The sequence below is a fragment of the Salvia miltiorrhiza genome, chromosome 3 (genome assembly GCF_028751815.1).
Source record: "Salvia miltiorrhiza cultivar Shanhuang (shh) chromosome 3, IMPLAD_Smil_shh, whole genome shotgun sequence".
Lineage (NCBI taxonomy): Eukaryota > Viridiplantae > Streptophyta > Magnoliopsida > Lamiales > Lamiaceae > Salvia > Salvia miltiorrhiza.
Genome location: NC_080389.1, coordinates 49,284,415 through 49,307,149, shown reverse-complemented (window position 1 = coordinate 49,307,149; position 22,735 = coordinate 49,284,415). Strand labels below are relative to the sequence as shown.

At 35.6% G+C, this 22,735-nt stretch overlaps 4 protein-coding genes across 7 annotated transcripts in view; 3 read left to right on the top strand and 1 right to left on the bottom strand.

The window, feature by feature from the left end:
* The window catches only part of LOC131016333 (uncharacterized), a 609,307-nt gene that overhangs the window by 214,743 nt on the left and 371,829 nt on the right, over nt 1-22,735 (top strand). The gene's annotated exons all lie outside the window — the stretch shown is intronic.
* On the top strand, nt 6,340-11,367 carry LOC131016310 (ETO1-like protein 1). Its single transcript, XM_057944985.1, has 5 exons — nt 6,340-7,313; nt 7,567-9,273; nt 9,530-9,821; nt 10,476-10,785; nt 10,906-11,367. The coding sequence occupies exons 1-5, from the start codon at nt 7,189-7,191 to the stop codon at nt 11,124-11,126; spliced, it is 2,655 nt and encodes an 884-aa protein (XP_057800968.1). The 5' UTR covers nt 6,340-7,188; the 3' UTR covers nt 11,127-11,367.
* LOC131016327 (probable protein phosphatase 2C 51) lies at nt 12,561-15,207 on the top strand. 2 transcript variants are annotated; one of them, XM_057945013.1, is made up of 7 exons: nt 12,561-13,091; nt 13,406-13,736; nt 13,865-14,040; nt 14,264-14,371; nt 14,452-14,569; nt 14,645-14,819; nt 14,897-15,207. In XM_057945013.1, exons 2-7 carry the CDS (start codon nt 13,424-13,426, stop codon nt 15,153-15,155), a joined length of 1,149 nt encoding a protein of 382 aa, XP_057800996.1. In that variant the 5' UTR covers nt 12,561-13,091; nt 13,406-13,423; the 3' UTR covers nt 15,156-15,207. The 2 variants fall into 2 exon arrangements, with proteins under 2 accessions (XP_057800996.1, XP_057800995.1); XM_057945012.1 differs by having other exon boundaries at nt 12,567-13,091; nt 13,385-13,736.
* On the bottom strand, nt 15,250-20,314 carry LOC131016321 (protein TIFY 4B-like). 3 transcript variants are annotated; one of them, XM_057945005.1, is made up of 9 exons: nt 19,890-20,314; nt 19,625-19,785; nt 19,307-19,455; nt 18,974-19,064; nt 18,689-18,848; nt 18,033-18,098; nt 16,563-16,623; nt 16,274-16,473; nt 15,250-15,570 (listed from the first exon to the last, which is right to left on the bottom strand). In XM_057945005.1, exons 1-9 carry the CDS (start codon nt 20,023-20,025, stop codon nt 15,563-15,565), a joined length of 1,032 nt encoding a protein of 343 aa, XP_057800988.1. In that variant the 5' UTR covers nt 20,026-20,314; the 3' UTR covers nt 15,250-15,562. The 3 variants fall into 3 exon arrangements, with proteins under 3 accessions (XP_057800988.1, XP_057800989.1, XP_057800987.1); XM_057945006.1 differs by having other exon boundaries at nt 15,250-16,479; nt 19,890-20,293; XM_057945004.1 differs by lacking the exon at nt 15,250-15,570 and having other exon boundaries at nt 15,903-16,473; nt 19,890-20,293.

Genomic DNA, 22,735 nt, shown 5'->3' with positions numbered 1-22,735 from the left:
ATCATTTTCACTTTGCTTACAATACAAGTCTTAAGAAAATAATAAATAATAGTAATTAAAAATAGTGAGTATTGTTGTGAGTGGAGTTTGGATCCCACTATTATTGTGAGTAGAGTTTATGGATCCTACTGCTATAAATGAAAGTGAAAATGATATCGTGATCGAAGCAAAATGGCAAAAGTCGAAATGATGTTGTTGACATAGGGAGTAGATAATTATTCCTTTCGTCCCAACTAAATTGATTAACTTCATTTCAGCACGAGATTTAAGAAATTATTGTTTTAAGTGTGTTTGGTAATAAAGTGAATAAGTGATTAAATGTTTCCTTACTTATATTTATTTCATATAAAAAAATTGATCGACATAGTTTCATGAAACGACCCAAAAAAGAATATTGATCAAGTTATTTGGGACGGAGGGAATATAAATTAAAAGGAAAATTACATAGTATATTTTTAAAATGCTTATTATGTGTGTGTGTGTGTTCGAATTTCTACCAAAATTCTTAATTTATACAATTATGTCCCTTATAGTATGCGATCAATTTGATTTTTGTTTTATTTTTTCTTAACGCTATCATGCTTTGTTAGATACATTTTATATATTTTTTTTCTCAAAGGATCCTCTATATTTACTAGCTCCAAAATTATATTTGAAAATCTGAAGCAAGTATTCAAAATTAATTACAAAGATTTGCTAAGTGAGTTTATATTCGAATCTCACAAATTGAATTTTAATTTATTGTCTTAGCAAATATTCCGATTGTCTCAGATTTTTTGGGACCGTCGTGTAACTTTTCCTCTCTGACCTTTCCATTTTGATTTTTGAATGAGTTGCATGTATTTGTATTTCTATATGAAATACTTTGTCTTTCTTCAAGCCCTTTACACTTTTCAATCTCTCTTTTATTTTTGAGTTAAAACGGACACCTCGTACATCTAATTAACTAGCACGAGTATACATTTCTAATAAGTTATGAATTTAATATTATACTATCTCAGAAGAAATTCTTCGACGGATAAAATATAATGTTAAAACGCAATGCTAATTAAATTATAAGGATAATTTTACTATTTGAGAGCATCTTATAGAAATCACTACTAAATGAAAGGACCGAAGCTAAAGTGATTTCGTATCATATGTGTATATACTAAAAAAAGGTTAATGAATTCAAAAGTGGTATTTATGCATATATAGTTACTACTATTATTTAAACTAAAGCTTTTTTTTAATGAATAAGTAAAAATTTTGTGATAGTGGATCCCAAACTTTGAGATATTTAACCTTAAACATTAATCACACTATTATTAAAGCAACATTTGCCAAACTTTTGAATTTCATTTTAATTTCAGAATAAAGAGTCAAATTGTTAACACTAGTAAAGCCAATTGATGCAAAGATTCTCCAGCTATATTTTGGTGATACTAATTTTCCACTAAAATTTTATTTCCTTCTCATGGACCCATACAGCTTGCCAGCTTATGCACAACTCGGATTGAGCATTATTACTGGTATCTGCATCATAAAACGACGCCGTATGGATGAGTTTAATAATAATGCTTTAATTATAACATTATTTTCATCCTCTCCACCCCCCCCCCCCCCCAATTGGCTATATTAACATCAATTAACCTATTAGAATTTTTCAGAGGTGGACTCCTATGTAGACATGTCAATTTGATGTGTATTTGAAGAGATGTCACTCTTCATGAATTGTTATTTTATTACGGGGCACTTCTCACGTGACGTGTCATTTGTATGTTGAAGGACGTGTCATTTGTATATTGAAGGACGTGTCATTTCTTGAATGTTCAAATGTCATTTCTTGAATGAAGTAGTGTCATTATGGAAACCAGTTGCACAATGCAATCGGTTGCACAGGAGTATTTGTGTTTTATTATTTATATTTATTATCACTTTTTTCCAATTGATATTTTATCTTTAAAAATGTCCAAATTAATATAGCTAAAATAAAATTCATTAATATAAAAAATTTAAAAATTAATCACACTTACCATATTACTCTCCAGAAAAAAAAAAAATATAAAAATTATCCTCTTTAATTCACAACTGAATAGCTAATATTGGTTGTGAATTTTAATTTTAAAGTTGAAATTCACAACCAAAACTATTAATGGTTGTGAATTCTAGTTCTAGATCTATAATTCGTAACTAAGATTGTTCATAACTGTGAATTTTAACTTTAAAACTCGAATTTACAACCAATCTATATTCGAATTGTGATTTCTAGCTTTAAAACTCGAATTCACTATCAAAATAACTAGTTGTGAATTATAGCTTTACAACTCAAATTCACAACCAAAATTATTTTTTCATTGTGAATTCTAACTTTAAAACTCGAATTTACAACTAAGAGTATGAATTTTATTTTATTTTTTGATCAGGAAAGAAGGATAAAAATTAACCAGAGGAAAAGTTTGGTACCAGCAGTTTCAGAGAAAACAAAGCAGCACAAGGCTTCAAAGAGGGGGAAAAAGAAAGGAAACAAGTGAAAGGGACCAATACAACATCACTCAGTCAAACCTGCTTGCTCTAGCCAAGATCGGAAATCCGAGGAGAGTATTTTCAGATTAAAGACATTCTTCCAGCTCCACAGCATTGTCTTAATCTCAAGAATCAGCTTATCTTTACTCCAAGAGCCATTGTTGAAAATACATTCGTTCCTCGTTTTCCAAATACATCCCACTGTACAAATCCACAAACTTGAGAGCAGCTGAGTCGTTCCTTTCGTCCCAAGGCTCGAAAAGGCTCGGAGGTGATCTTTTGCGCAGCAGTGCAGGGCCGACTGAATCCCAAGCCATTTGAGAAGATCAAACCAGATATTCATGACTTTATGGCAGGTAAAAAAAGGTGATGCAACAAAGACAATCTGATTCCGGTGAAGGGATAAGAATCTGCCTTTTCTGTAAATTTTCGCATGTGGGTAGTCTCCCCTTAAGAATTCTCCATGCAACAGTCTTCATTTTGAAGGGAGCCGGCGCTTTCCAGATAGTTTTGAACTCTGATTTCTTCCTTCGATTGTCCCTTGGAACTCCATTCTCTCGGAGAAGCTTATATGCAGAGCTGACTGAAAAGATACCACTTTGGCCTGGCTTCCATCTCCACCCGTCTGGCTTACCTGCACACAAGGGGAATTTACAAATACAAGCAAGCAGATCAGAGAGTTGAGCCGCCTCCCGACCCCGTAACTTGCGAATCCACTCCAATCTCCACTCCCAAACTCCCTCGATCCAAGCCCCCATATTGGAGATCGTACCCCCTTGTTCTTTGCTTATACGAAAGAGTCTCGGAAACCTCTCCCTCAACCCTCAACCCCCCACCATCAGCCCAAGAATCGTGCTAGAAAAGCACAGAGTCCCCTTTTCCAACCCGCCTCTCCAGACTTTCCCTGAGCCTTTTCCAACTAAGAGTATGAAATGGTTGCGAATTATTCAATGTTAACCTATATTCACCGATTCAACGTGTATTTTAATTGTGAATTCACTAAATTAGTTGTGAATTCAATAATATTAACAATATAAACTCAAATTTGCTCGAGATTAATCCCTTATTACACATCCAGAAGTAGAAAATAAATTTTTGATCGTAATGTGTTGTTACTCTAACAAAATCAAACAAGATGAATTCCAACACTTGCAAACCATCTTTCTCGTTTCTCCATTTTCCCTCTCTCTCTCTCCCCACAACCACAACTTCGCATCATCTTCTCTTACCCATTGGATCATGCTGCTCAGCAACGCAGCCATTGTCTCACACGAATCTCTCCACGAATTCTGATTTGATGTTTGATTGTGGAGAGATTACAGAGCTAATCTTTATGTGTTGCCTTCTTCAGCGCTTGTAAAGCCGAGAGAAGCGCCACATACATTATATGTCTGCCCTTCTTTAACACATAAACAAAGAAAAACAATATACTTTATGAATGAATTCAACACTCAACAGGCAACATAAACAAATACTCTGATTTATAGGGTGTTTGTCTAAGCTTATTTTAAAGAGCTTATAAGCTATTAACAAGAGCTTATAAGATATAACTTCTTAAGAACTTATAAATTCTTAAAGTGTTTAGATAATTGAGTTTATAAGCTAGAGAGAAAAAATCTTTGTTAGAGATATAAAATTGAAAAGAGATGAACTTGAGAGGGCATATGCTGAAAATAATAAATTATAGTTGAATAATAATTATAAAATGATTGTTGCATATAAAATTATGAATAAATAAGTTAGGGCAGATAAATTTATTTGTTGGGAGCTTATAAGCGATTTATGAACTTATTATGTCAAACACTTCGAATTTATGAGCTTATAAACTCCTAAATAACTTATAGTAAGTTATTTTAAAGAGCTATAAGCTCAGCCAAACAACCTCTTAATTTCATTTTGTGGCTTAATCTCCATCTTCCTCGCGCACTTTTCCAGATCTGAGTTCTTTACCTTCCTCACGCTAAGTTAGTGAAATTTAAAAATAATTGGAAGGAAAATATTGTAATCTTTCATAAATATTGGTTATTTTTTTTCAAGTTTTTTTTATCTTCATATCTTTTATTTTTGTTACATTAGAATTGATAATTTTGTGTATTGACTCTTTTATCTAATTAGCGAGTAAGAGAATAATTATCACTTTTTATCGGTATGCACAATAATTTTTAAAAATTGATAATTATTTTTAAAAAGTGATAATTTAAATTAATCAAATTTCTTTTTTTTCTCTCGAAAAGAAAATCAAATTTATTCTTTATTTATAATTAGGGCTGTAAATAAACCAAACTGCTCGCAAATTATTCGAAGTTCGACTTGAAAAAAGCTCGTTCAAGTTCGTTTAGAGAAGTTCGATAAATAAACAAATCAAACTTGAACTTGGTAGTATTCGACTCGTTAGCTAATGAACACATTCATTATGTTATTCAGCTTGAAAATTATAAATTATTAATAAGTACAACTTATATTTATCTACTAATTAAAATTAATAATAATTGTATTCAATCTCTAATTAACTTTATTTGTTATAAGAAAATAATTAGTATATTTATTACTCAAATTAATAATAATTGTATTCAATCTCTAATTAGTAATAAGTACAACTATTTTGAATGAAATAATTTATTTTCAAAAGAAGATCAATAATTTTGAATATAAATGTAAATATAAATTTAGAAAGTTCATATGTGCTTCATTAAGCTCGTGAGCCTAAAAGTATTCTATGAACAAAGTTCGAGATTCAACTCGATACTAAATAAACCAAATTTGAACATTCATTATTCGGTTCGACTTAGTTCGATTACCCCCTTTTAAAGTATGCTCATTTTTGTCTTTTTCTGTATACAAATTAATATGTTCGTCTACGATCTTCACATTATCATACCAAAATAAAAACGAACAGCTTGTATAATTAAGTACTCCATTTAATTAACAAACTTTAACTTGAACCTTAAATCCCTAATTATGAATTATGAAGAACTCCGAATTTGAACTACGAATTTATGAATATCAAAGTCAGCCGTTAATATAAGTATTAAATTTAAAAAACTGTAAACTGAAACTTATATCATTTGTTCGGAATTATGGACAACCGTGATTGCATGTGAAATATGGATTTCTCACCAAATTTTAATTTTTCATCAAATTCTTACATACAAACATAAAAAATTAAAGTAGAGTAAAAAGTTTAAAAGGTATCATGATAATTACTGAACTTTTATCAAATTTTAATTTTGCATACAAATTTTAAAAATTAGTGCTATAATTATTGAACGATTGATTTAATTTGATTTTACTATCAATTGAAATTTCGGCCAAATTTATCGTTGACATGACTAGCCGAATAATTTAATTTGCATAATTTCGAATAATGGTTGCAATGTGTTATCACATACATCGTTTTATTTTCTCGTCGATTATGCCACGATTATTCAGTTAGCCATATCAACATTAAATTTGGCCAAAATCTCAATTATATTGGTAGCAAAAATTAATTAAATTAATAGTTCGGTAATTATACATTTTAAAGTTTATAAGTAAAATTAGAATTTGATAAAAGTTTAGTAATTACCACGCTATCTTTTAAATTTTGCATGTAAAATTAGAATGAGATAAAAATTTAATAATTATTATACTCAATTTTAAAATTTATATATAAAATTAGAATTTGATAAAAGTTTAATATTTTACCGATGATTAGTCCAACTATGAATTATGAATTGTAAATTGATTTGTTGACTCCAAAAATTAAATGGAATATGATGCGATTGTGACGTACCATAAACGGAATATAATAATTTATACATATAACAAATATGGAAATTTCATGTTGTTTTTATTATATATCTTGGAATTTTTTTTTCTAAAGTATCCACTATTGGTGTTTATAAACTTTTTAGATTTATTATTTTTCTTTTTGGTTGTCCTAGATTCATTATTCAATTTTTTCATACAGTAAGATTTGCAGCCTTTTGCCCAACGGACATAAAATAAGTGGATTTTTTTTGAAGACGAAGAAAATGAAAAAGAGAGAGAGAGAGAGAGAGAGAGGGGAAAAAGTATAAACTTTTCTTTTACCAAAACGAGAGAAGAGAAAGAAAGTGAAAGACTGTAGTTTTTCCCTTTGGATTCCGCTCCCATCACTTGGATCCAAACGCGGCAGCTCAGTTCCCGATTCTTGGTTTTCTGAAATGGAGACCAATAGAGTGACGGTTCCGTTCTTGGTTTTGGTTTAGTTGCTCTCCGTTTGGTGGATTGGTTATTTTTCTGATAATTTTAGGAGATTTGTTGGGCAAAATGTGGTTTTGGTTACATTTCTGGTAGAGATCTTACGTCATTTCTTTTTCTTTTATCTTTTCAGATTCCAGTTGTCTATTTATGCTGCTCAGGGTTTCCTCCTGAAGTTCAATTCAAAGGGTTTGAGTTTTCTTTTATTATTATTAATTTTTTGATTTAATTAGAATTGTAGGAAAGCCCAACTTTAGGTACTGTTGAAGTCATTTGAATTGTGTTGAAAAGGTTTGATTTTTGGTTGCTTCCGGAGAGAGAGTGGCTGATATGTGAAGGAATTGTTGTCTTCTTTCTACATATATATGTACTCCAACATTTTTCTTTACTCTTCAAGATTTTGGGAGTAAATTATTTATTGCTATTGTGGAGATCTGGGACCTTCTTAGTATTTTTTGTCCTATGAGGGCTCTTTTTCCTTCAGAGTCCTGTAAAGAACCATTTCGCAGTGCTATCAATCCTCAGTCATGGCTCCAAGTGGAAAGAGGCAAACTCACTAAATTCGGGCCGCAGTCTCCTTCTTCAATGTGAGTAGCCTATCTTGTTTCATTTCTACTCTTCATGGGTGCGTAAGGAGTAACATATTTGTGTGTGTGTGTGTGTGACTAATTGATTGTGTATTAAGCTGCTTCCTGCTTGATGTGATTGAATATTGGACAAGATTTAACATTGTTTGAAGAGAATAGCATGTGTGTGTATTGTGTGACTAATTAGTTGTATATTAGGCTACTTCCTGCTTGATGTGATTGAATACTGAACAATATTTAACATTGTATGTAGAGAATCCCTTATCAAGGTTCCTGAACCTTCAATTCTTCCGTTCTATAAGCCTGTTGATTATGTTAAAGTGCTAGCTGAAATTCACGAAGAACTTGAGTCATGTCACCCTACAGAAAGATCGAGTCTTTACTTGCTGCAGTATCAGGTCTTCAAAGGCCTTGGAGAATCAAAGTTGATGCGAAGAAGCCTTCGCTCTGCTTGGTTGAAGGCAAGTACGGTTCATGAGAAACTTGTCTTTGGTGCTTGGTTGAAATATGAGAAGCAAGGTGAAGATATAATATCTGACTTGCTGTCCTCTTGCGGTAAATGTGCTAAGGAGTTTGGATCTATAGATATTGCGTCTGAGTTCCCTGTTGTTGAAACTCCAAGCTCGCTTGGAATGTTGAACAACACTAATCTCCCACGTGTTGTTTCTTTTCAAATTGGCAATGAGAGAATAACATGTGAGAGGTGCAAGATTGCTGGACTTTCAACTCCATTTCATGCGATGCTCAATGGGTGCTTCACAGAGTCGATTTGTGATGATATAGATCTTTCAGAAAACAACATTTCTGCTTCAGGAATGAGAATAATCAGCGATTTCAGTAAAACTGGGAGTTTAAGTGAAGTGGCTCCCAGTCTTTTGTTGGAGATTTTGGTATTTGCAAACAGATTTTGCTGTGAAAGCCTCAAGGATGCTTGTGATCAGAAACTTGCTTCTTTGGTTTTGTGCAGACAAGATGCTGTGGAACTCATGGAATTTGCTCTCGAGCAGAATTCTCCCGTACTAGCTGCCTCTTGTTTGCAAGTGTTTTTACACGAGCTCCCCGACTCTCTGAATGATGAACAGGTAGTCGAACTGTTGTGCAGTTTGGATAGGCAACAAAGGTCAATAATGGTTGGACCTGCCTCCTTTTCTCTATATTCCTTGTTGGCAGAAGTTTCCATGAATTCCAATCCCTCCTCAGACAGTACGGTTCTTTTTGTTAAGCAGTTGTTAGACTGTGCTGGAAATAGACGGCAGAAAATGATAGCCCTTCATCAATTGGGGTGTGTTAGACTTCTCAGAAAAGAATGCGATGAAGCAGAAATGCTGTTTGAAGCTGCTTTGAGTGAAGGGCACGTTTATTCCATTCTCGGGTTAGCCAGGTTAAATCATATGAGAGGGCATAGCAAACAGTCGTACGAGAAGATCAGTTCTGTCATATCCTCTTATACGCCACTGGGATGGATGTATCAAGAGAGATCGTTATACTGTGATGGTGATAAACGATGGGAAGAACTCGAGAAAGCTACTGAGATGGACCCCACCTTGACTTACCCCTACATGTATCGAGCTGCCTCTTTGATGAGAAAGCAGGATGTTCAATCGGCCCTTGCAGAAATCAACAGGGTTCTTGGGTTCAAACTAGCATTAGAGTGCTTGGAGCTGCGCTTCTGTTTCTATCTTGCTCTTGAGGATTACCAATCAGCTTTGTGTGATGTGCAAGCGATTCTTACACTCTCTCCAGATTATAGGATGTTTGGTGGGCGAGTTGCAGCTTCCCAACTTCGTATTCTTGTGCGTGAACATGTCGAGAGCTGGACAACTGCAGATTGCTGGCTACAGCTTTATGATACATGGTCCTTAGTCGATGATATTGGATCATTGTCTGTAATCTATCAGATGCTCGAGTCTGATGCAGCAAAGGGTGTTTTATACTTTAGGCAGTCTTTACTTCTCCTCAGGTAACTTTTCCGATGCGGATACTTCTGATAATTCATCTTTAGATTTAATGTTTTTGTTTTTGTCATCATTAAATACTGTGATTGTTATGGTTAAGTCCGTAAAAAAATCATGTCTTGTTATCCTCTCTCATGTTTGAAACAATGGACTCGTGTGCTACAAAAAGCTCTTTTACCTAATTTGTTAGTTTGCATCAAATTTTACTGGTAGGTTGATGTATTCAAATTCTAAGTTTCTAACGATACTATATATGATCAGATTAAACTGTCCTGAAGCAGCGATGAGGAGTTTGCAGCTAGCTCGCGAGCATGCATCAGGTGAACCTGAAAGATTAGTATATGAGGGGTGGATCTTATATGATACGGGTCATTGTGAAGAAGGTCTACGGAAAGCTGAGGAGTCCATTAATCTCCAGAGATCTTTTGAAGCTTTTTTCCTGAAAGCTTATGCTTTAGCTGACTCTTGTCAGGACCCATCTTGCTCATCCACTGTTGTATCACTTCTTGAAGAAGCTCTGAAGTGCCCGTCAGATAGACTCCGCAAGGGTCAGGTATGATTCCTTTCCCCTTTGGAATTTGGCAAGACTGACAATATTCTAGTTGGCTGAGTTGCTTTTTGGTTATAAACCGAAACCTTGAATGCTACTACTAAATTTATATGAGAAGTCCCACTTATGGCACAGCTTTGTGGTAACATATTTAATTGTAGCTGCAAATAGCATGCACCAGTTTTGTTATTACAAAAATTAGCCTGGACTACTTGAATATGTTTAGCCACGAATGTCGCTACAACTTGAGAAAATGGTTGTTGTTTTCTTGGCTGTTAACATGAAAGAAACTTCCCATTAGGTTGTCCAATTATCGAATTCTGATCGCATGTCCTAATATCTTTTGGCTTATTTTGATTTTGTTCTTCCCCGTTTTAATTCTTCATTGTTGTTTTCTCCTTATTTGTGTCTCTTGAGGCTATGTTTACTTCGGGTGATAGCATAGATATATAAAAGAAGTATAGACTAATCCGTTACGTACTTGATGATGGACTGAGCAATTTTTTTGAGCTCGTTTAATCGTCTTATCCTTCAAATAACATGTATTGTCAATCTAATCTATCACCCAAAGTAAATGTCATTTGATTGTTTTATAACACAAGCAGCAGTGTTTGTCTATTTTACCAACTTCTTTTGCTAATGTTCTATTCTGAGCAGGCGCTGAACAACCTTGGGAGCGTGTACGTTGATTGCGGGAAGCTTGATGCAGCGGCTGACTGCTACATCAATGCCCTCAAGATCCGGCATACTCGGGCCCACCAGGGCCTTGCCCGCGTCCACTTTCTTAGAAACGACAAGAACGCAGCATATGCTGAGATGACCAAGCTGATCGAGAAGGCAAGGAACAACGCGTCTGCTTATGAAAAACGGTCAGAGTACTGCGAGCGCGACCTAACCAAGGCCGATCTTGAGATGGTCACCCGCCTAGATCCTCTTCGGGTCTACCCGTACCGATACAGAGCGGCAGGTTAGATAATCCTTTCAACACCGGGTTTTCCCATGTTAGATAAGTATAGGCTAATCATATAATCTCTCTCAAAGTGCTGGCCCCTTTGGTAAATTGGAATGTGTGTGTGTTCCCGTGCAGTTCTGATGGACAACCACAAGGAGAAAGAAGCCATCGCTGAACTGTCGAGGGCGATTACTTTCAAGGCGGATCTTCACCTTCTTCACCTGCGGGCTGCATTCCACGAGCACATTGGCGATGTTATGGGGGCGCTGCGTGACTGTCGAGCTGCGCTCTCCGTGGACCCCAATCATCAAGAGATGCTTGAGCTTCATAGCCGTGTCAACAGCCAAGAACCTTAAGGTTTGGGGAAAGTGGAACTAAATTATTGAAGAAAAGAAAAAAGTTAGCTTGTAGCTTTCAGTGTATACCCCTCTCTCTCTCTCTCTCCCTCTCCCTCTCTCTCTCTGTAATGCGCCAAAACAACCTTGTATCATCTTCCCCTTCGATTCTCTCTCCCTAACTTGCCTGAATTTTGTATACTTGGAAATTTTTTGTTAATATAATTTTATTATCAGGTGCAAAGTTGATGCACTTCTCTTCTCTCTTTGTTGTTACCAAAACTCTAGAGCACATAAACTTGTGATAGAGTCGAGTCGTAAATTTGCATACTAGTGATGGATTCGAGTCGGACAATTAGGGATTTGGGAATTACGGAATCACAAATACTCCTGTGTAACTGGTTGTCAGAATGACACTACTTACTCGAGAAATAACACTTGAACATTTTTAAATGACACTACTTCAACATACCTTTAAGTGTCATTTATATGTTGAAGTAGTGTTATTCAGAAATCAGTTGCACGGTGCAACCGGAAAAGTGCCTCTTATGGAATTTCATAATTTTGGCACCTTGCATCCCAACTTTAAAGGACACACTCAAGTTTTAACAAGTATTTCAAAATATTGATATCGTGTAGACATAATTATAGTAAAAGTCAAGATTTCAAATTCTCAAAAAAACAAAAAAGGTTAAGATTTCAATTTTAAATTTATATCAAAATTGAGTGATAATTTTATTTTTATAATAAAATTGTAAGTTTATTTGTAAAATATATTTTTTCTTTTTATTTTCTTTTTTTTATCTTTATAGTTTTTTATTTTATTTCTTTTTAAATTGTGAAAGTCGATTAATTATAAAATATTTAATATTCATATCAATTAAAGATCATGATAAGAACTTTAGTTTGATATATTTTTTATGTAATTATTTGATTTAAAATATAAAAATTATGCTCCCTCCGTCCCAACGAAAGTGATGCGCTTCTTTTCGGCATGAGATTTAAGAAGAATAAAATTATAGTATAAAAGTGTGTAAATGTGTATGGGGCCACATTATTTGTAGTGTAAAATTATTATCAAAAAAGGAAATGCACCACTTTCGTTGGGACGGCTCAAAAAGGAAATACGCACCGCTTTCGTTGGGACGGAGGAAGTAAAATTTTATAAAAATTCTCTTCTCTATCTGTTTTTGAATAAATTTATTTTTTATCTTTTTTATGTCTTTTCATAATATGAATTTTTATTATTACAAATCTTCTTAATTATTTTATTTTTTCAATATTTTATTAAAATTATTTTTTTATTATATTTATAAATATTCAAATATATTCGGTTAAAATTGCATTTGCACGGGAGGCCCGTGCAAATGGTGGTATGGTATGTTATATTCCTCAGTCCTCACACATTTGTTAAGTATATTTTATTTTATTTGATAACTTAATTTAGGATAATTATGAATAAAATAGAATGCACCTTATCTTTCTAGTTCCTACTTTACAATTGAGCTTCTGATTTTCGTAAATGAAGAGTAATACAGAATAATTGAGAAATTCCTAAATTCTAACCGTATTGAATCAACGGATGTTAATTTGAAGAACCAATTCCATATTTAGAGGAAGAATGAGCATTGAATTAATTTTCATCACATAGTAATCAAGCTCGAGCGAGCTTTCATAGAGACGAACACGAACACGAACACGGGTCAAGCTACCAAGCTTAGATCTCATCAAACGCAATCTCAGATGTTTATCTAATCAACCTCCAACCAAGTTTTATACATGCTTTGATTTTCATTTTCAGGCACTGTCGTGGAGACAAGAAAATATACATCAGAATCGGACAGTGTTTTCCGCTTCGTCATCACATAAAAATACAGACTTGTAAATATTTTTGTGTTTGCAGGTGAAAAGAATCAATAATTTCGACGAGCAATAGCGGTAACCAGCATCCCGCATTTGTTCTGTTTTCGCACAACCGACACGCAGGTTGAATGATCGTTCATTTGGAAATAATTTATTATAATTGGGTTTTATCATACAAGATCGCGAATCAACAGCTTTGCTCCAACATGATGGAAATCAAATTGTGATACGTAGAAAAAAATCATTACTGCTTTCAAAGTGCTTTGTGAGTTGCGTCTGAAATTTCTGAGCTGAGTTCGCACATCACCTGTTTGTGAAAATGTCAATACCAGTAGTATTCGGGAAAAGGGTTTTTAATAATATTTTGCTGTCACATCTCTATGCAACATGATTATTCCGTTTCTCTTGTAATTTAGGGTGAAGAATCCTGTTTTCAGATTCTCAGGAGCTCAGAAATGTCGATGCATTTCATGATTAAATGGCTTGCAATATTTACATCGATTAGAGGTTTGTTATGCACGGTAGTAGCATATGCCAATCATGGGATCTCATTGTCCTGTATAATGGCATATGAAGAAGGTGGAGTTCGTGCTGTCTTAAACTCACCTGAGTGTCCTTGGCTGTTCTCTTCTGTTGAATCATCGAACTCGACCAAGAATTGCCAGTTTGCCATGCTACAAGGCCGTAGAGAATATCAAGAAGATCGCGTAGTGTGCAATCTTGATTTAGAGCTACCATTTTCGGGTGACCCTGGCTTCTTCTATCCCGGTATGTATCATGATGGTCTCTTTACGTATAAAGTATCTTCCCGATGCTATGCTCTTCATTTTTTTATTCAAATTCAGTTTGATCAACTAGGCTTATACTAGAATCTGTTGAAACTTGTTCAATTGCAGGTGAAGAGGTGCCTGTGGAGACTAGTATTGGTATAGCAGCTATATTTGATGGCCATGGAGGCGACGAAGCCAGTGAAATGGCTTCCACCATGCTATCCAGTTACTTTCTGATGAATGTTGTGTTCGGTGCTTACAAGCGAGTGCTTCCAAGCTACGAGGAATATAACAAGACTCAAGTAAGTTTTATAAGCTTATATGGAAGAAAATCTGTATATTAGCATGCATGGTTGTAGGTGGTTGGCTTGATGCTGAAATTTCTTGGTTAGCCTCATTTCAAGAATCAGCTCCCAAATCTGCACTAGTGATCAATCTGGTCAGAGATGAGCACCATCATATGTGATAATTCAATACTATATGCATCACCCACTTCCCAATTCTATCCAGTCCTCTTGATATTAGTGCAGGCTGCGAAGGATGCCAGCAGTGATTGATCGTCGCTCGCTTCGTTCAGATTTAGAAGAAGCACTGTTGAGAACGATCAAAGATATCGATTCAGAATTCTCAAAAGTATGCACCCACTTGCCCATTCACTATAACCTCTTTGTTAAAGCTGATTGCTTGTATGAAGTTCCTTTTCCCATCTCCAGCAAGCTGTGGATAAAGGTTATGTTTCCGGGTCTACCGGCACTATTGCTCTTCTATTCGAGGGTCAACTTCTCGTTGCTAATGTTGGGGATTCAAAAGCTCTCCTGTGCTTTACAAAAGGTCTGAATACACCATTTTAAAATGAATTTTCGAAATGCTTAAAATGAGTGCTCAAACTTTGTCGTCATCACATAGGGGATTCGTCGAAAGACGTTTATGTGGAGGAATTAACAAGAGACCATCATCCAGATAGAGCAGATGAGAAGGCCAGAATTGAAGCAGCCGGTGGCTTCATTACTCGATACGCCGTCCCTCGTGTGAATGGTATATTAGCTCTGTCCAGAGCCATTGGTGATATCTACCTCAAAAGGTATGCATACTTGTTCTGCTCTCAATTTCTTGATTAGGTTTTGTCTAGACCCTAGAAGTTGAACCTTTTGCAAATAGATATGGGGTTACAGCTGAAGCCGAAGTCACCGGTTGGAGGGCTTTCACCCCTGAAAACAGCTATCTGGTGGTTGCATCTGACGGCGTATTCGAAACATTGACACCAAAAGATGTATGTCGTCTTCTTCACAATAAGGCATCATCATCGTCGTTGCCCGAACGTATAATCCGCCGTGCCTTTGAGACTGGCAGCATGGATAACCTATCAGCTATTGTGATTTCTCGTCTTGTTTGTCGCAATGTGGGAAGATGCAAGTAATGGTATTTTAAAAGAAAATCCTAACCATTATAACATAAACTACATTTGCCTACGTTTTCCGTATTGGTATTATATTCAAAGAAAGTCATGAATCTGTCGAAGATAAGTAATGATGGGATTGACTAGAGATAAAGGTAGTCAACAACTCCATTTTGAAAGATCGTCCACATCCCATGAATTTGACAGATACTGTTTTAAGTGTCAATTGAACAAAGGGGATGATTGAACCTAATCGACACAAGATGGTAAGAGCATACATGAGAGGGATCAGATAGTCAATTAACCAAGGGGGGAACAATAATGGATGAGACAGTTGCGCCCACCACCAAATTTGGACAACACGAAGAATGAATTCGACCCTACATAATCGCATGGTACAAAAATTCAACAAGGCTCGCGCACTCCACCTATACACCTGCAACGTAGTAGTTAGTTAGTCCTCCTTCACCTTTATAGTTTCTTAGTTCTTTCCCGTCCCGAAAAAATAAAGAAAGAAAAGGTAGCAACACACTCGTGAACAAAGAACATAAACGAGAAGGCGAGGCAAGCTATGCAAAATTTAACATCTAAAGAGAACAGCCACGTGATAACAAGCCAGTAGGTGTTTTTCGCATTGGGTGGAAGTCGGAAGTGAATAAAAGATGTTCTCTAGACTGAGAAATTTCTGAGGGATAAGCAAGTTGCAGCAGAAATCTTTCCAGTACACGTCAAGAATGCGAAACTTGTCAAATGTTCACTGCAGCACAATTCAACTCTTCCAACAAATTGCCCAATGAGAATGTTGCTAATAAAAAGTAATCCAATGAGATGATCATTCTGGATCTTTACAGACATTTTGCTATGATACATTTACTTACATGTCAGAGATGAGAGAACTGGATATAATATTAAATAAATCAGCTTATCTAACATTTAATTAGGTGACAGAAAATTGGATTGAATATCACAAGGGTTTCATGCTTTTCTACTAGGTTTTTCATTAGTTTTAAGGAAATCAAATCTTGGCCACTCATACGTATTCATTATGGCAATGATTATGGCCAGCAAGAAAACATGTATGTTTCGAGACAAGCCCAAGTAAGATATAATTAAAATGGTCCTAAAAGTAATAATCTCACCTTTGTTACTCAGACCAGTAGAAAGGCAAACTTTCTTCACTGAATCATTTTCCATTGAACTGCACCGTGTAGGGTTAGAAGGTTTTCTGATTTGGGTTATCGAAGTGTCAATTCTTGGCAGTTGATTACCCATTTGATGGTTAATATAAACATCCAAGCTTGCACACGAGGTAATTCCTGCCTTTCCCTTGCTCTTAAACCTTCACCTAACAGAGATATGAGGAAACAACAAACAAGAACCAGAAACAATTTCCACGGTTTCTTATTTTTGTCAAATTATTCAGGGTACCTGTCTTTTCTCTTCTCAAGGTATCTCAGTACAGATGCTTTTCTGGTTGACGGTCCTTCAACTGATTTAAAGATGAGAAGATACATCAGAATAAAAATTTCTGAAGTCTTATGCCATTAAGTTCTTTCATAGCTCATAGCTTTAGTTTCTATAGATATTTTCACTTTTCAGACATTTCTTTTTACTATTGCATTGGGGCAAGCACAAATGCAGATTATGTGAAAATCAGGGCAAGCCTAGAAGACCCAAATATTATCTTACGCATTGCGAAGTTCAGAAGTGGTAATTCTCAATGCATCCTTTGCAGTTCTATCTCTACTTTTTTTTACTCCCTCATCGTTTACAGAAAAATTGAAAAAGTTACAACTAGTCCTGCTTGCTTTACATCATTAAGATCCTGATGGGAAAAAGTATGTGCTCCCAGCTTTTGTGACTTTGGTTACATATACACACTAGACCTGATTTATTATTATATAAGAGATGTAAAATAAAGCTATTTTGTGCAGAAGTTTCAGAGCAAAGAAGCTGATTTATGTCAACAATGTCCTACGATGCAGAGTGAAGACATGTGTTTAAATATGGAGCAACTGTTACAATAGTGCAACCAAAATGAGAGCATTTGATGTTACAAAATCTCAATATTTTCTGTTTCACGCAAAGCAATATGAATATTATAGCACTTATAATATGATAAGATTATTTTTCTCAAAGCAAAATATAGTTGAACTTAGACCAAATATGACAAGGTATTAATACAACTTGTTAAGATAAGATATTAACAGCTAACCACTGCATGCAGTATTATGTTTGCCCTAATCTTTTGTTTTATCTTATAGACATGAGCCATTATGCTTACCCTATCTATCTAATTTGCATAAACCATTTTACTTTGTTTAATCAATACTACTCAACCCCGAATATTATAAGGATAATTGAAACTAGATCATTCATCCCTCCAAAGAGAATCATCTGAAGCAGTTACAAGAAGGCCATATCGAAGATTCAATTGCTATCAGCATCATTTCTCCTAGAAGAGATAACGTGCACTAATTATTGAGAAGTTGATAATTGGCCCTTCGGATTTGTACAGCTCTTTATGTATCTTGCCACAAATAAATAAAGCAAACTGAGGTATTCCCAATGCCATTTTACAATAAATATAACTTGAAATACCAGAATGGCTATTGTTATAACTAATCAATCCTATACCAGAAGAACTTCAAGAGGTGTTTGGTTTGAGTGATAAGGCATGATTGATAAAATAATTCAACTTAATCAAATGTTTGGTTTGCATGATATGGCCCATGATGGATAATTCAGCCTGCCCTCTAATCATCCAATTGGATGATTATTTATCAACCCAAAGTTGGGTTGATTATTTAATTCATCCTCCGATTCTATCAATCTTATTTATCACATCCATCAAACCAAACGTCCCCTCACAGAAGTGTCAAAAGGAAAGTTGCTTACCAGGGGTTTCTTCTCGAAGCATTTTATTTTCTTCTCCAGGCAGTGGGGTGCTTTCATTCATTTTCACTGCAAAAGCAATTCAAAAATCCAATTGAGGTAACTGTTACACTGGAGAGAAATTCAAATATATTTATATATAAAAGACAAACACACACAGACCAAACTCTACCAGGAATTCCTGGAACCAATCACAATCAGTATAGATGGCATAATAGAGTAAGAATAGTCAGCATCAGAACTAGCAATATTCAGGTTTGCTCTTTCAGGGTGTTGAATATGAGTTTGCATATGATCATACAGACACCGCACAAGCACTTATCACACAAAATTTTGATAGAAGCACTGAAGCAGAATAAGAAGGAAGTCTCATAAAAATGAAGAATACAACTCCCTCCGTCCACGAAAGAACTTCCTATCTTTCTTTTTTGGGACGTCCACAAAAACACTTCCTACCTATTTTTGGACTATACCCCACCATTTATATTTACTTACTTTTCACTTTTTCACAACTTTCAATATTAATTATAACACATTTTCACCACTCTCAATACACTCAACAACCTTTTTTCTTAAAACTCGTGTCACTCCCTCCTAAGAAGTTCTTTCATGGACGGAGGGAGTATTAACTAATAGTACCAGGAAAAAGGCCTCCGTACCTGTTGGGAGAGTTGGCAAGATAAGAACAGCTGAATCCTGACGAGCAGAGCTGACAGTTTTTGGGATGCATGGTAAAGGTTGCATTCCTGCAGCACCATCAACTGGCTGTTCGTCTGGAAACTGTAGAGGACTTGCAGCAATATGCATTAACGCTCGTACCTGAGACACACAGCAGTTAGTTATGGTAAAGACCAGCATAGTAGTATCCAGGGATAAAACTACATAAAGTCGAGTAACAGAAGAATGACAATAACCTCCAAGTAGGGCAACAAAAGCTTCAATACCTTATCCGCAGGGATATCATCATACACATTCACTTTGCCACAGTAGAATATTGTCATTTGGCCTATAGGCATATTCATCGACCCTGGGGTTCTGGAAGAAAGAAAATACCCTCTTCATCAGGAAGGCAAAGCTATTCACGAAATTTTACGTATATGGAGGATTGTTAGATTTTTAAAGAACAACACAAAAACAAAGAGTACAAGACTCAACTAATTCACTGGTTTATTAAAAATGTAGCTTTGGTACTTATTTAGGAAGTAAATTTCTGAATTTGAAAAACAAAATTGCTTCTGTGTGGAATTATAACTCAGATTGAGTAAATTAGTAATAACCTAGGTTGAGCAGATTCATCATTGGCGGCGGCGAAACGGCTAGAGAAACCTCCCGAAGAATCAGGTTTGTCGAGATCTTTCACAGAATGCGGCGTCGTTTCCTCTGCGGATAAAGAATTCTCCGCATCACCAGTTGTTGATCTGGGAACCTGCATTATTAATAAATTAAACAGGTTAATCAGAATTAAACATATATTTAATTCCTCACAATCACTCAATTCAAGGCAGAACATGCACATAATCTTTTATTCTTTCATCCTCAAATTACATTCAATTAATTAATTAAATATAAATAAACACAGAAGAAGAATTACGCACACTCTCCAGAGCAACATTGCTGCTGCTATCGGTAGGGCGCGAAATGCGAAGCCGCTTGCGCGCACCAGCAGCGTCCGAATCCGGCGTTGTTTCGAGGAGTGTCTTCAGCATTATCACTTGCTGAATCGCCTGAGATTTGTTCCACGAAGGTCTCCTCATTCCTGCGCCAAAAAATTAACGGGAAAATAAAAAATATATAAAAAAATAAAATAAAAATCACGCCTGATTGTTCGTTCCAGTTCCATTATTAGTCCGAACTTGGTACCTTTCTCCTTGAGGTAACGGCGGCAGTCTTCGCGAGTCACCTGAGCAATGTCATCCTCCGTGAGCTGGTGGAGCGGCTTGTCGAGCGGGGACTTAACTGCGGTCTCCTCCGGCGGGGCGGCGCAAGATTCCGGCATCTATTCTGATGAACTGTACGATTAGCTCTCCGGCGAAAGCGAGGTAGCAGATCGAGCGGTAGGGTGGGGAATTCGGGCGGAATTGGGGGCTATTTTGGTAATTCGAGGTTGTGGCTGAGCGAGTGAGTGAGGGAGAGTGTGGTGGACTGGTGGTTGCGGGAAATATGGCCGCGGCGTCGCAGCTTTGTCTAGTGCGGAATTTCCTTTTTTACTTTTCTTCTATTTCTTTTTGGGTTTTGCGGGGGTGGGGGGCGACGGAGGTGCATCCCCAGAGTGCCACGTAAGCGGTGAGCCTGAGAATTACGTTCATGCACCTGTGTTTATTTGAATTGACAGATGTGTCCTTAAGCGATTGGGGGTCTTCTCGACAATTTGTTTATCACTTCTGTGTCCCTCACATGGGGACAACTGCACAATACCATTATTCTCTCGGTAAATATCAATTTTTAGCTATAGTTTAACTGTTTTTTGATTTCTCAAAAAAAAAAAAAACTGTTTTTTGAAAATATCTTATTATAAAGGTAATTACAAAATAATGCTCATCATTTTATTTTATTTTTATTTATGAACCGTAAAAATAAATTGTCTACCGATAATTGATGCGTTCCAACTAATATCATATTATCAATATACGTGAAATAAAAAAAAATCCATATCAATAGAAAATGCATCTCAACCTTATGTTTCTTCAAACCCTTAAGACAAAAAGAGGGCAAAACACATATCTTCAACACACATTATGTATAAAACCCTATCTTGCCCTCTACACTTCACCATCTTCTCTGTCGCCTCCACGTGTAGGACACGAGTACTGGAATAAGGGTTTCTCCGCCGCTGCTTTTCATCTAGAAATTGCATCTGCCTTTTGAGATATTTCTATTCCCTCTAGTTATTAGTTGTTGAGGTTAAAGACGACACTACGACTGCATTCTCTCCTCATCAAGAAGGTATTTCAATAAAATTTATCTTTTTGTTTATCAATAAAATCGTTTACATAAGTTTGAAAACATCAGGAGGTTGAAGATGAAAATATGTGTGAAATTCCCTACCTCATTTTCTCATTTTGTGTTTTATTTAATAGAAACCCAATTGTCTATATCGGAAGAGCTGAGAATACATGCATAAAAAAAAGCATCTTGTTATAATATCTTGGTCAATATGAAGGTATAAGTTGCACTGGTGGTTTCTTTTGGTTGCATGTTCTAGTTGTGATGGGATGATTATAAATTTTGCTATATATTAAAGTAGGACAATAAACTATACACTTATTCACATGTATTGTTCAATGGCGGACTTTTCTATTTTTGTTTAATTTTCTCTGTTTTTTTGTGTTTGTGCATGACATCTTCTAAAATTCCTATTTATTGTTTATTGTAGAGAATGTCAACTCTCGTGGTTATGCTTAGGATATGGTACATATGATGGAGTTTTTGTTAGCAATAATCAATATATAGGAGAAATATTTTTGAACATCCTTGAATATGATGTTTTCAAGTACGAGAGTCATTTATTAATGAGGTGTTGTTTGTTGATTTGGGGTGTGAGAGTATGTCAATATGTATTCAAGGATAAAGAGAATTGCGGGTTTACTTTTGCAAAAGTTGATGATGAGGATGAAACTGATTTTGTTAGTCTAACATTGAAGTTTGTTGATGGAGAGGATAAGACTGATTTTGTTATAATTTCTCTCCATGGATAAATAGCTTGAGATTAGCGACTGTTCTCATCCATGTGGTGCCACCATTTCCATACTGAATACTAATGGAATTTATTCATTTTCAGGGATTGATTAATGGAATAGAAAGGCTCGCTCCGAATAGCGAGCACAAATATTGTGCAAGGCACATATACGTGAATTGGAAAAAGCATTTCCTGGGGCCGAACTTCAATGTGCCTTTTTGGAACACTTCAGAAGCTACATCGAAGACTGAGTATGAATGTTGTCTGAATGAGTTGAGAATAGTGAATGCACAAGTAGCTGATGATTTCGTGACCAGAGGGCCCTCTTCTTTCTATAAGGCTCAGATAAACTCTTTCACGAAGATCGACACTATTGAGAATAATGTGTGTGAAACGTTTAACAATCATATTTTGAAGTCTAGAGATAAGCTCTTGATTGATATGCTAGAAGATATTACGACATCATGCATTATGACTAGGATATATAATTTGTATGCTGGAATTGAAAAAACCATGGATGCATTTGATCCACTTTGTCCTACCATTCAAAAGAAGCTTATTAAGATTGAGAATAATGTGAGATTATGTACGATTGGTGGGAAGTTCGAGGTACATTATAATGATGATTCACACGTAGTTGATGTTGTTGGAAAGGTCTTCTCTTGTAAGTCATGAGAGTTAACAAGTATCCCATGTTGTCATGCTTTAAGCTGCATATTTCATATATAATAGAGTGGATCATGTGGCGTATATTGATCATTTTTACTATAAGTTCAATGTCATGGAATATTATAAGTTTGGGTTAAATCCACTGCGTGAATATAAGCTTGGCCTGTCATTGAAAATCCTCCAATTTTGCCTACTCGATATTCTAAACCAGCTGGAAGACCTAAGAAGTGTAGGGTGTAGGGGACATGATGATCAACAAAGCAACTCCAAAACCAAATTATCTTTGCGTGGACTACGAATGGCGTGCAAGAATTGTGGTGGATTTCATAATTAGTTTACTTGTAAGTCCCCTACAAAGGTA

Excerpts from the sequence above, each read along its gene's own strand:
- LOC131016310 (XM_057944985.1), top strand. The coding sequence starts at position 7,189 with ATGAGGGCTCTTTTTCCTTCAGAGTCCTGTAAAGAACCATTTCGCAGT. Across the intron at positions 7,314-7,566 it reads CCGCAGTCTCCTTCTTCAAT|AGAATCCCTTATCAAGGTTC; the intron begins GTGAGTAGCCTA and ends CATTGTATGTAG. Across the intron at positions 9,274-9,529 it reads CAGTCTTTACTTCTCCTCAG|ATTAAACTGTCCTGAAGCAG; the intron begins GTAACTTTTCCG and ends ATATATGATCAG.
- LOC131016327 (XM_057945013.1), top strand. The coding sequence starts at position 13,424 with ATGTCGATGCATTTCATGATTAAATGGCTTGCAATATTTACATCGATT. Across the intron at positions 14,570-14,644 it reads TCTCCTGTGCTTTACAAAAG|GGGATTCGTCGAAAGACGTT; the intron begins GTCTGAATACAC and ends GTCATCACATAG. Across the intron at positions 14,820-14,896 it reads GGTGATATCTACCTCAAAAG|ATATGGGGTTACAGCTGAAG; the intron begins GTATGCATACTT and ends TTTTGCAAATAG.
- LOC131016321 (XM_057945004.1), bottom strand. The coding sequence starts at position 20,025 with ATGCCGGAATCTTGCGCCGCCCCGCCGGAGGAGACCGCAGTTAAGTCC. Across the intron at positions 19,786-19,889 it reads CCGTTACCTCAAGGAGAAAG|GAATGAGGAGACCTTCGTGG; the intron begins GTACCAAGTTCG and ends TTTTTGGCGCAG. Across the intron at positions 16,624-18,032 it reads GCTTCGAGAAGAAACCCCTG|TTGAAGGACCGTCAACCAGA; the intron begins GTAAGCAACTTT and ends TCTTTAAATCAG.